The 11828-nt window shown below is 43.1% G+C and overlaps 1 protein-coding gene and 1 long non-coding RNA gene across 2 annotated transcripts in view; one reads left to right on the forward strand and one right to left on the reverse strand.

Moving 5' to 3' along the window:
* The window catches only part of FERMT1 (FERM domain containing kindlin 1), a 35986-nt gene that overhangs the window by 20474 nt on the left and 3684 nt on the right, over positions 1-11828 (forward strand). The window contains exons 10-14 of the mRNA XM_059406562.1: positions 5399-5523; positions 6286-6392; positions 7604-7825; positions 8593-8717; positions 10016-10157. Coding sequence (XP_059262545.1) covers positions 5399-5523; positions 6286-6392; positions 7604-7825; positions 8593-8717; positions 10016-10157 — 721 coding nt within the window. The remainder of the gene's footprint in view (positions 1-5398; positions 5524-6285; positions 6393-7603; positions 7826-8592; positions 8718-10015; positions 10158-11828) is intronic.
* Positions 1-11828, reverse strand: part of LOC132021740 (uncharacterized) — a 48010-nt gene that overhangs the window by 14122 nt on the left and 22060 nt on the right. The window lies entirely within an intron of this gene.

The following is an 11828-nucleotide window of genomic DNA, read 5'->3' on the forward strand; positions in this document are numbered from 1 at the left end:
AAAGGGACGCCCAGGTGGCTCAGTCAGTTAATCGGCTGCCTTCGGCTCAGGTCGTGATCCCAGAGTCCTGGGATCAAGCCCTGCATTGGACTCCATGCTAAGTGGAGAAACTGCTTCTCCCTCTCCCTCTGCTTGCCGCTCTGCCTACTTGTGCCATCTATCTATCTGTCAAATAAAGAAATAAATAAAATATTTTTATAAAATAAAAAATTAAAAAAACAGAAATGCCCATTTTTAAAAATTAAGTCAATTTCATTAATTCTTATTAATTAAATTTAACTTTTGTGGCATACATGGTTGCAACCACATATATTGTTATAGTCGGAGCTATAGTAGTAATTTGAATCCACAAATACATCTTTATAATTTTTAATAATCATTCTATGAAGAAAGTAAGTTGCCATATTCTCTGTCTAGAGCAAATGCAGCGCTTCACAAACCAAAAGGTGACCTTTTCCTTCCTCTAGATGTTTCCAGAGAAGGAGAGAACATTCCGGGGTTAAGCCCTCCATCCACTTCACTTTAATGTGATTGCTTTGCTCAAACACACAGAACTGTCTTCTGTTTCATAGCAGTCACTGTATCTACCAAAGGTCTAAAGAGGTTGACTTTAATAGATAATACAGTTCATGGAAGGGAGAGATGAAGGAGGAAGGGAAGGAAGAAGGAAGCAAAGAAGAAAGGAGACAGGAAGGCAGGAGAGTCGAGCTGCACCCCTCCTACTTTTTAGCGTGTGACCCTTAAAGACCCTTCATTTCACTTCCTTGGGCTTCCTTTCCTTATCAGTAGACCAACAGTAGAATGAGCAGTAGAACGAGCCGTGAACCTCAGTCTTGCTCTGAATATGCACGAGTGCTAGATAAAGTGAAAATAAAAGCATTGTGAATACAAAATTGAGGTGAGACGGGGAGGTCCAGCTTGCAGGCGATGCAGAGGGAATCTGATTCTACAAATGAAACCTCAGACACACAGAGGGATTTGGGCCAAGACCACATTCCCATGAGAATCTGGGATTTTAATCCCCAGGAGAGACAGGAGAGGACCCTATAGGCCTGTTGTAAGGTACTGATGCTGGCCCGAAGCCCATGCCCAATGGCAGAAACTTGCTAAAGGTGGCCTTCTCTGTTTAGCCGGGGGTAGAAAAGCTGTCCATCTGCCCCAGGAAGCAAGGAGGAAGTTCTTCCCGAGTGGGGTCCTACTTGGGGAAATGAAAAGTCTCTGGAGAAGCAAGAGTCAAACCCTATGTCCCACATGGAGGTAGATCTAAATTTAAATGTCTTATATGAGAAGTGAATTCTGAAAAAAAAATAAATAAAATAGAAATGGGCCCAGGACCACAAAACCCATGAAGCCCTGGCAAATGAAATTACAAAAATACCTGGAGGGAAATATCCACAATCTAGCATGCATGGGCCTTCCAGAGGAAATAGTAACCCCCTAAAAACTGACCTCCCGGGACGCCTGGGTGGCTCATTAGTTAAGCAGCTGCCTTCGGCTCAGGTCATGATCCCAGCGTCCTGGGATCGAGTCCCACATCAGGCTCCTTGCTCCACAGGGAGCCTGCTTCTCCCTCTGACTCTGCCTGCCTCTCTGTCTGCCTGTGCTCGTTCTCGCTCGCTCTCTCTCTGACAAATAAATAAATAAAATCTTTAAAAAAAATAAAAATAAAAATAAATAAAACCACTCAATTCTTCAAAAAAAAAAAAAAAAAAAACTGACCTCCCTGTAAAAATGACTAGCCACGTGAGCTCATGAACCACCATAAAGGAAAGACAACAGACCCAGCAAACAAGAAGATTAGCAGTTTCAGTAAGTTTAGATAATAGAACAATCTGAAAAAACAGTAAAATGAATATGCTTAGAATCCTTAAGGAAACTAACAGATAAAAATCCTCATGAAAGAGAAGAGATAATATTGAAAAGGACCCAAATAGAAACTCTGGAAATGAAAAATTTAGTCATAGGAATTTAAAATTGAATAGGTGCTCTGAATGTCAAGTTTAAAAGCACAGTTAAGGGGCGCCTGGGTGGCTCAGTGGGTTAAGCCTCTGCCTTCGGCTCAGGTCATGATCCCAGGGTTCTGGGATCAAGCCCCGCATCGGGCTCTCTGCTCAGCAGGGAGCCTGCTTCCTCCTCTCTCTCTCTGCCTGCCTCTCTGCCTACTTGTGATCTCTCTCTGTCAAATAAATTTAAAAAATAAAATAAAAAAATAAAAGCACAGTTAAGGGGCACCTAAGTGGCTCAGTCGGTTAAGCCTCTGACTCCTGATTCCAGTTCAAGTCATCATCTCAGGGTTGTGAGATCGAGCCCTGTCTCAGGCTCCACAGTGAGCGTGGAGCCTGCTTAAGATTCTGTCTTTCCCTCTCTCTCTGCCTTCCCCTCCCCCACCACTCACACATGTGTGCACTCTCTCTCTCTAAAGAGATAGTAATAATAATTAAAATAATTAATAAAAATGAAAACACAGTCGGGCGCCTGGGTGGCTCAGTGGGTTAAGCCGCTGCCTTTGGCTCAGGTCATGATCTCAGGGTCCTGGGATCGAGTCCCGCATCGGGCTCTTTGCTCAGCAAGGAGCCTGCTTCCCTCTCTCTCTCTCTGCCTGCCTCTCTGCCTACTTGTGATCTCTGTCTGTCAAATAAATAAAAAAATCTTAAAAAAAAAAAAATGAAAACACAGTTAAATAGAGAACACAGGTAGAAATGGAAAATGTTATAGGTAGAATGAAAAGTTTCAATATACACCTACTAGGAGTTCTAGAATATATGGGGAATAGGCAAGTATTCAAAACAGAAAGCTTGAGAGTGTTCCATAATTGTTGAAGCCAAAAATCCTTAAGTTCAGGAATCATAAATTCCAATCAAAATACATCTCTATAAATGTACATCTTAGTAAGGCCAATAATTGATAAGAGAAAGTCTTTAAATCAGAGAGAAAAGACAGATTTCTTAGCAAGGAAAAACAGTTAAGTGGGCAGCAGACTTCTTGTTGGCTAGAAAATCTCTTGAAAGTGCTAAGAGAAAATAACAGTCAATCTAGAACTTCCTGCCCAACCAGGCTTTCAAGATTCTACTTTATGCAAACCCCTAAGTACATATCAGACAAGTTATAATCCTACTGCTAAGTTACATACTTGATAAAAACAGTTATTTATGTCCAAACTGTAAGGTGTGACCACTGTTGCAGAGATTACTTTGGAATAAATAAAATGGCTCCTCTAGAGGATTAGAGAGAGAGGAGCACATGTAAAATTCATTCATTGCCTCATTCACAGACAAGTTACTGTAGGTGAATAGGCAAACTCTACTGGACCAAAGAAGTTCCAGGCTGACTTACACAATGTCTATGGGAGATTATCAGTGAGATTCTTGATAAATAAAAGACACCTAAAATACAGTGGAAACTTCATAAAGAGGGAGTGACCATTAAAATCTTTAGTCCCACTAAGACACCCTGGTTATCACATGGAAAAATACCTTTAAGAGGAGTCGTGCACTCTTGTTTTTTCAAAAGAATGTGTTCCAAATTTATGACCTCCCTGTGATGACAAGTGGCTGTCTGTGGTCAGCCTGCAGATGCTTTCAAAATAATGAACACACTTCACCTCTCCTTCAAGAAAAAGGTGAGTGTGAAATAAGTGAGAACACAATTGGTATTCTAAAGAGATTAGTGCTGCGAAGAGAGCGTTTTGGAAAGCACTTATTTGGAAATGTTTCCATTGTCACACTGTTGCCAATAATGATACCGCCTATTAAAACTATATTCTCTTGCCCTGAATTTTGATCATATCTCTCAGTTAAGCTGAGAGTCTGTTCAAAATGGGAGAACTGCAAAAAAGAAAATCACAAGCTCAAAACAGCATCACTTAGATCCATCTCCAAACTAGGACTTAACACCTAACCTAGTTGCAATTTCAGCTTCCCCCAGAAATGAGTCCTAACCAATCAGAAGGGAATTTTCTGATCAGCACCAAAGAGGTCATCTGTCACATGGGCCCTCCATCTCCCAAAAGATGAGGTAATCACCTAATAAGACCTCCTGCCCTTCCCCACCAAGGAAGGTGGCCTTGCCTGGGATGGTCCTTTCTTTTACTAATAACTTTCTCACCCCACCTTCCTTCCTATGGCAACCTTCCATTTTGTACCCCTCCCCATAGCTTCTCTCTGCTTGCCAGGTGGGATGCTGCCCAATTTATGAATCACTTAATAAAGCCAATTAGAATAAAACCAATTTTTAGTTTAAAAAATAATAAAACAATGTTATCTGCACACCTTTAAACCTGGAAAGAGTTTTAAACTCTGTTAAACGTCATCTAAATGAAGTTCTAGTGTGTTTGAAACCCACTTACTAAATACATAAAAATGCAGCCTCTTCTGATTAATTTGCATAAGTGAGTGATTGAGATCAGGGAAGATGGAACTCAGTAGCTTTGTTGTAACAGAAACCTTCAAAATGAGGTAGATGGCATTCTACCATGGACACTGTGATTTAGTGAGCATAGCCAATAGTGTATTTCCTCAACTGGGATTTATGTCACTGAGTAACGACCTCCCTTTTTGAAACAAATTGAACTTTCCATGTTCATTTTTAATTTATTTGTATAGGATTACAATGTACATATATTATACATATTACACATAAATATAAATATGTTAAGGGATGGGTATTTATTATATTCACCTAACATATATTGGTAACATTATATATTAAAATATTAAAAATATTTTAAAGTTTGAGTGTACCCAGTTTTAGTTTGGAGATTACTGGCCTAGACTCGCATTTCTCAAACTTGGAAAGCTTACTTAAAATGCAGAACCCTGGGTCCTAACCTGGACCTGCTGACTATGAGTCTCTGGGATTAGGGCCCATGCTCAGGTACCTTTAACAAGCTCCCTTCTAATTCTGATGGACACCAGATGTCTCCAGATCCCTAGATGTTTCTCTAATAATAAATAATTTATCATTGTTTATTTATTATATTACTTATATTATATATCATTATTATTATTTATTGAATTATGCTAGGCCCTGTGATAAGCACCCTCAGAGATTACCTCTTCCCACTCTCACAGAAGCCCTATGAGCTGGAGGCTGGTACTGTCCCCATCACACAGAGGCAGGACATGTGGGCAGGCAGAGCAAGTGTCTTCCTCAGGGACACATGTCAGGAGTAGCAAAGCCAAAGTGGTCGAAACCCTGAGATTCTGAAGTAACTACCACGTCTATTAAAAACCCCATTTTCAGTTTTTAGATATGAGTTAGCAATATGAAATTTATTTTCAACAATACAGACTGTGTTATTTGAACAGGTTTCCAGAACATCTCGAGCCACGTGAAATTTGCATTGTGTCCCTCCATTTCTGGATAGCTGTTAAAATGCTTAATTTACTTTAATTTGCAGGCCCAAGAAGCTGATCTTAAAGGCTTTCAAACAATATTGGTTCATCTTTAAAGACACATCGATAGCCTACTTTAAAAATAAGGAACTTGAGCAAGGAGAACCAGTAGAAAAACTAAATCTTAGAGGTAAGAAAGTATTATATCTGGGTATGGCTTGTCATCACCCAGCCAGGAAAGACCAACTCTTACCCCCTGAAGGAGGGGAGCCCCTCTATTTCACTGGTTCTCACATGGCAGCCTGCCTTCAGCTTCACTTCATGGAGCACGGGCCTGAAATGTGGAGCGATAAATGGGATTATTTCCATTCTGCTGTCCCTTCTTCCCCGGCGTGTCCAAGTCCCTGAAGTGGCGTCAGTCGGTGCCATCCGCATAGTACATGAGGGACTGTAGGGTCCTGAAAAGCTTCCTGCATTCCAGAAGGGTTATGTTTAATTCAATGTCACTTTAGTTTCTGTCCTAATTTCTGAAAATGGCCATGATTGTGCTGGTAACTCCATGAGCTGAAATATTTAATTAACCGGGGCACTCAGTTCCCTTAGCATTGTGACAGTAAGAGAATTCCCTCTATGTGGGTTTATTTAAAAGTTCATATTCATAACTCCATGTTACAGTGAGTTAGCATAGCCAAATTGACCTGGAAAATGAATTCAATTGATGACATATTTAGGAAAATCATAACGGAAGATTTTTTTGTTGTTGTTATCCACATGCATTGTTCATGAGTCTTATTTAGTTCCTCTTTAATTAATGTTGTCTGCTTGTCCTCAATTTTTCAGAAAAGAAGCAAATGCCAAGGGCTTATGTTCAAAGTGTTTCTTTTAGATGCACATCTGATTTACAGACCACATTTCTCAGAACTCAGTTTTGTTCCTGCCTTTTATCATTCAGGCTGTGAAGTTGTGCCAGACGTCAATGTAGCAGGGAGAAAATTTGGAATCAAGTTACTAATCCCTGTTGCCGATGGTATGAATGAAGTGTATCTGAGATGTGACCATGTAAGTAAATTTAAAAAAAAAAAAAATGCTAAGTCCCTTTACTTTTCTTCAGCCTAAGGACAAACCAGCTGAGATGTTTTTTTCCAATCAGAGCACTCATCAGTCAGTTACTGCCTTGTAACAACCAACCCCAAAATCAAAACGTCATATACCAATAAACATTTGCCTCTGAACCGAGGGCGAGTAGGCTAAGGCTTCAGTGATCCAGCCACACGTCCCCTGGACAGATCTGCTTCTAGCTGTAGGCCTGGCTAGGCTTGGCTCCTTGCTGGAAGTGAAACTCCCTTGTATTTATGCTGGAAGTGCCAGGCTGCCTGGGGAGGCTCTGCTCATAATGATGGCAGAAATGCAAGAGAGGAATTACAAACATGGCAGACGACCTAAAGCTTAGGCCGGCAGGTAGTACTCTGTTATTTCCACCCACGTTTTGTTGGCTAAAGCATGTCCAAAGACAAGAGGTGGGAAATTACACTCTGTCTCTAATGAGACAGACTGTAAAATTCCATGGCAAAAAGTACGGATACTAGGAGGATGAAGACTGAGGTCAGTAATTCAGTGCACCACAGCGACTGTTGCTCTGAAGACTTCCTCTCTCCAGTTACATCCCCTCAGCTTCTAGAACCACGCCCCTTGGCTCCCTGAGGTAAAAAATTACACAAACGTTCAAGAGCAATAGAGACCACCACTGACTGGTTCAGAGCCCAGCAGTGGACCTGATTCCTCCCTTGAGATCAGAATCTTTACTAAGGATAGGCCAGGGTAGACAAAATATGGGAAATCAGTTCATTTTTTTTCTCCTCCTTTCCTTCTGTCACAGATATCCGACATGATATGAAAATGGAAACAGGTATCAAGGAAGGCTGTCAGGTAGCTTGGGTTTTCACCTGCCTGTCTTCCATGGTACACCTGTGTCCTGGGTTTATCTTTCAATGCAAAATTCTCTGTGTGGAATGGGTCACAACTGACATTCCTATTCTCTAGCCCCTTAGCATAGAGAAACTCCACACAGGACTCAAAACACCCAATTCCTGTTGGGTATTAAAGTAGGTGATTGACAGCCACTCAGAACATGGGGTACTTCACCTCTTGCCTCACTCAGTAGCTGACAGTTTTGTGTACTGTAGAGCTGAGAGCTCACGTCCTGGTCGGTTCCCAGCAGGGGGGCACTTTGCACTTGAATTTGTGTCTCAGCCCTCTGATGTTTGCTTCAGGAGAACCAGTATGCGCAATGGATGGCTGCCTGCATCCTGGCATCGAAGGGCAAAACCATGGCAGACAGCTCCTACCAGCCAGAGGTCCTCAACATCCTTTCATTCCTGAGAATGAAAAATCGGAACTCGGCATCTCAGGTGGCTTCCAATAACGAAACCATGGAAATGAACCCTGAAAGTTTTGTGTCACCTCGGTGTGCAAAAAAACACAAGTCAAAGCAGGTACCGCCAATCTTGTTGGAGCAGACTGTTTGCAGTAAATGCTGTATTTTCTGAGATAAAATGAGGAATTAAAATGATTGAGGCCATCAGCATGAAAAATCGGCTGATGGGGAGTTCTGCCTATGGACTCGGTATTAGATGATGTTAAGAAATTATTTTTCCCGGAGCACCTGGGTGGCTCAGTGGGTTGGGCCGCTGCCTTCGGCTCAGGTCATGGTCTCGGGGTCCTGGGATCGAGTCCTGCATCAGGGTCCCTGCTCGGTGGGGAGCCTGCTTCCCTCTCTCTCTCTGCCTCCCTCCCTGTCTACTGTGATCTTTCTCTGTCAAATAAATAAATAGAATCTTTAAAAAAAAAATTATTTTTCCCTTTGGTAGAGCTGACTACTGCTAACTGAACATGGCAGCATTCCCAGATTTCATTAAAATCACTGAGTCCCCACAAGTTAAAAATTTAAATGATGCTTCCATGAGAGGGGGTTAAAAGTTATACAGATAAACTGATTCAAGAGAAACCATTGTCCATGGACACCATACAGAAGGAGGGAGCCAGAACCCTCCATCTCCATGAACCTCAGGGTTTATGTGTTGGCTGATGCTATTCCTTCTTCTCCCCAGTGAATTACAGAGGATGAATGAATGGGAATTAATTGTAGAGTTGCAGTTGGGCCTTGCATTTATGTTTCTCCCTGGGGACCTGAGGTAAAAGGATGATTACAGAACAGTGAGGGTATGCTAAGAACGGTTCAATGTTCTCCACTTCTGCTCAGCTGGCAGCCCGGATTCTAGAAGCCCACCAGAACGTGGCCCAGATGCCGCTGGTCGAAGCCAAGCTGAGGTTCATCCAGGCGTGGCAGTCTCTTCCGGAATTTGGCCTCACCTACTACCTTGTCAGGTATCACACTGTTCACCAGCCCCTCTCACTTCCTGTTTGTCTCCAGGTGCCTTTCTCAGAGCCCAGTTTATTCTCAGTCTAGAATGTAGAACTCTTTGTAATTTTAGAACACTGTCCTCTCGGGTGCCTGGCTCAGTCGGATAAGGATCTGCCTTTGGCTGGGGTGATGATCCCATGGTCCTAGGATCCAGCCCCATATCCGACTTCCTGCAGGGAGCCTGCTTCTCCCTCTCTCTCTGCTCCTCCCTACAGCTTGTGCTCTCTCTCGCTCTCTCTCTCTCTCAAATAAATAAATAATAAAATTAAAAAAAAATAAATAAATAAAAGAAGGAAAGGAAAGAATACTGTCCTCTCACAAATGGCCCCAACACATCATCTGCTCGTAACGATCTTCCATACCTTCTCTTCACAGTACTTACCCGGGCTCCCTACTTCTCTCCTTGTCCCCCTGAGTTTCCAGGTTGGCTGCTAGAGTGATCCTTTTAAGACCTGTGTCAAACCACAGCAGGCATCTGCCCAGAACCATCTGAAGGCCTTCTGGCTTACTTGGCACACAAGCCAAATCCTTAACAATGGCCCTGTAAGACCTTAGCTCTGGGGATTTCACATCCTCTGCCCCTCCCTCACTGTGCCCAGCCACAGTGGCCTCCTGGCAGGTTCATGAGCATCCCCCCACCGCAGCCCCCCCCCAAAAAAAAGAAAGCTGCCGCCTTGCACTGGTTGGGCCCTCTGCCCCCCAGTACTCTTCCCCCGACACCCATGTGGCTCGTTCCCTGACATCTTTAATCAAATGTCCTTGCTCACGGCCGTCTTAAAATGGTAACCCCCTCATTGCCAATATTGCCTGTCCCCCTCCTATGCTTTATTTGCCTTCGTGATCTAACCTGCCATATCTTTTTCCCTTATTCATGACCCGCTCGCCCCTAGAATACAAGCTCCAGAAGTGAGACACTGTCTATCCAGTTAGGTCGCTAAATGTATTCCCTGTGCCTAGAAGGGTGCCTGGCAGACACGGTGGATTTCAAATTCATTGACTTGACCCTCTCTTACTTTGCTTCCCTCTGACGTCAGTTTCACATAAAGGGTGTCTGCAGGACAGCCTTAATTCTCTCCACTCTTCATATTCTCTTCCTATCACAATAAAAATGCTCTTACTGTGGAAGAGTTAAACCCTCACTGTCCATTCTTTGGATGTCATTTAGAAATGTTCCTGTTATCTTTAAGTTGTGTATGAATGAACCTCATGTAGCAGTTGCTTTTCATTCACTTTTTTTTTTTTTTTTTTTTTTTTTTTTTAGATTTAAAGGAAGCAAGAAAGATGATATCCTGGGAGTTTCATATAACAGGCTGATTAGAATTGATGCAGCCACAGGGATTCCAATGACAACATGGAGATTCACAAATATGAAACAGTGGAACGTAAACTGGGAAATCCGGCAGGTATAACGTTTTCGGTGTATTCAGTGTCGAGGCTATAAATGTGTCTTCCATCCGAATTGTAGATTACTCTGTTCATATATTTAGAACTCAGAAACCACAAGCCTGTGCTCATTGTCTGCTAAACTAATCACATGCAGGTCTGGGCAGTTTGCTAATAAGCACAGGCCAAATGGTCTCAGAATCAACACCGCGAGTTGGTTTAGTCTCCATCCAGACTTTCCATACAGACTCTAAACCGCCGAGCAGTTCAATTAGTTTCCTTCCACTCAGCACAGGCTTATATAAGACACTGAAAAGTGCTTCACAGATATCACCAGAGTCAGCGCTGTCACCCAAAAGGAGTCCAAAGAGGCTGCACTGACTGGCTGCCTGGAGGTCTAACCAGTTGAGGACTCAGAGGCTCAACTGCCCACCTGGGGAGCATTCCAGTCCCCACAGGGATAGGCTGCCAGAGAAGCAAGTGAGGGGAGCAGGGATGACTGAGAAGAACTTTGCCTCCTGAGTTAAGTAGCCTGCAAGCTCTCTGTCTCCCATCCATTGCACTTGCACCCAGGGAGCTAAGTCCAAGCCAAGGCTATAGCATGGGAAATTCTAGATCGAGTCAGAGGCACCTGAGCGTCCAGCTGATTTAAGACATTCTGATGTTGCTGATCTAGAATCCTTCCTCCTTTGTTTTCTCGTTTTCCCAGTAGAAAGCCATCCACCTTAGAAGGAGGGGAACGGACTCCCACCTTTTTTTTTAAACCGTGGAATCCTCTCAGCAGGGCTGTTAACTCATTTATAGAATAAAAGTTTGAGATTAGGTGACCTCTAAGGCAGTGGCTCTAAAACCTTGCATATTAGGATTGCACAGGGAGCTTTAACACACGGGCCCAGGCCACACCCTAGACCCCTCAAATCCCAGTCTTTGGGAGTGGGCACCTGGCAGCAATTTTTAAAGGTCCACCGGTGATTCCACTGGGCAACCAGGGTTGAGAAGCAGGGAAATCTGTTTCTTCTAGAGTTTAGAGTTTACGACTTTCAGCTGGAAAGTGGTGCAGGGCTGTTGGGGGAGGGGGATAGGAAAATTCAGGTGAGACTTTTTATTCCATTCAAAAGTCTGCAGAGCACCCCGCCCCTTGACAGAGGGCGTGCTTAGGAAGTTCTTTTTTTTTTTTTTTAATTTAATTTCTTTTCAGTGTAACAGAATTCACTGTTTATGCACCATACCCAATGCTTCATGCAATACGTGCCCTCCGTAATACTTACCACCAGGCTCCCACACCCTCCCACTCCCCACCCCTTCAGAACCCTCAGATTGTTTTTCAGAGTCCATAGTCTCTCATGGTTCATCTCCCCTTCCAATTTCCCTCAACTCCCTTCTCCTCTCCATCTCCCCATGTCCTCAGTGTTATTTGTTATGCCCCACAAATAAGCGAAACCATATGATACTTGACTCTTTCTGCTTGACTTATTTCACTCAGCATAATCTCTTCCAGTCCCATCCATGTTGCTACAAAAGCTGGGTGTCCGTCCTTTCTGATGGAGGCATAATACTCCATAGTGTATATGGACCACATCTTCCTTATCCATTTGTCTGTTAAAGGGCATCTGAGTTCTTTCCACAGTTTGGCGACTGTGGCCATTGCTGCTATAAACATTGGGGTACAGATGGCCCTTCTTTTCACTACA

This window comes from Mustela nigripes, chromosome 7 (genome assembly GCF_022355385.1).
Source record: "Mustela nigripes isolate SB6536 chromosome 7, MUSNIG.SB6536, whole genome shotgun sequence".
Lineage (NCBI taxonomy): Eukaryota > Metazoa > Chordata > Mammalia > Carnivora > Mustelidae > Mustela > Mustela nigripes.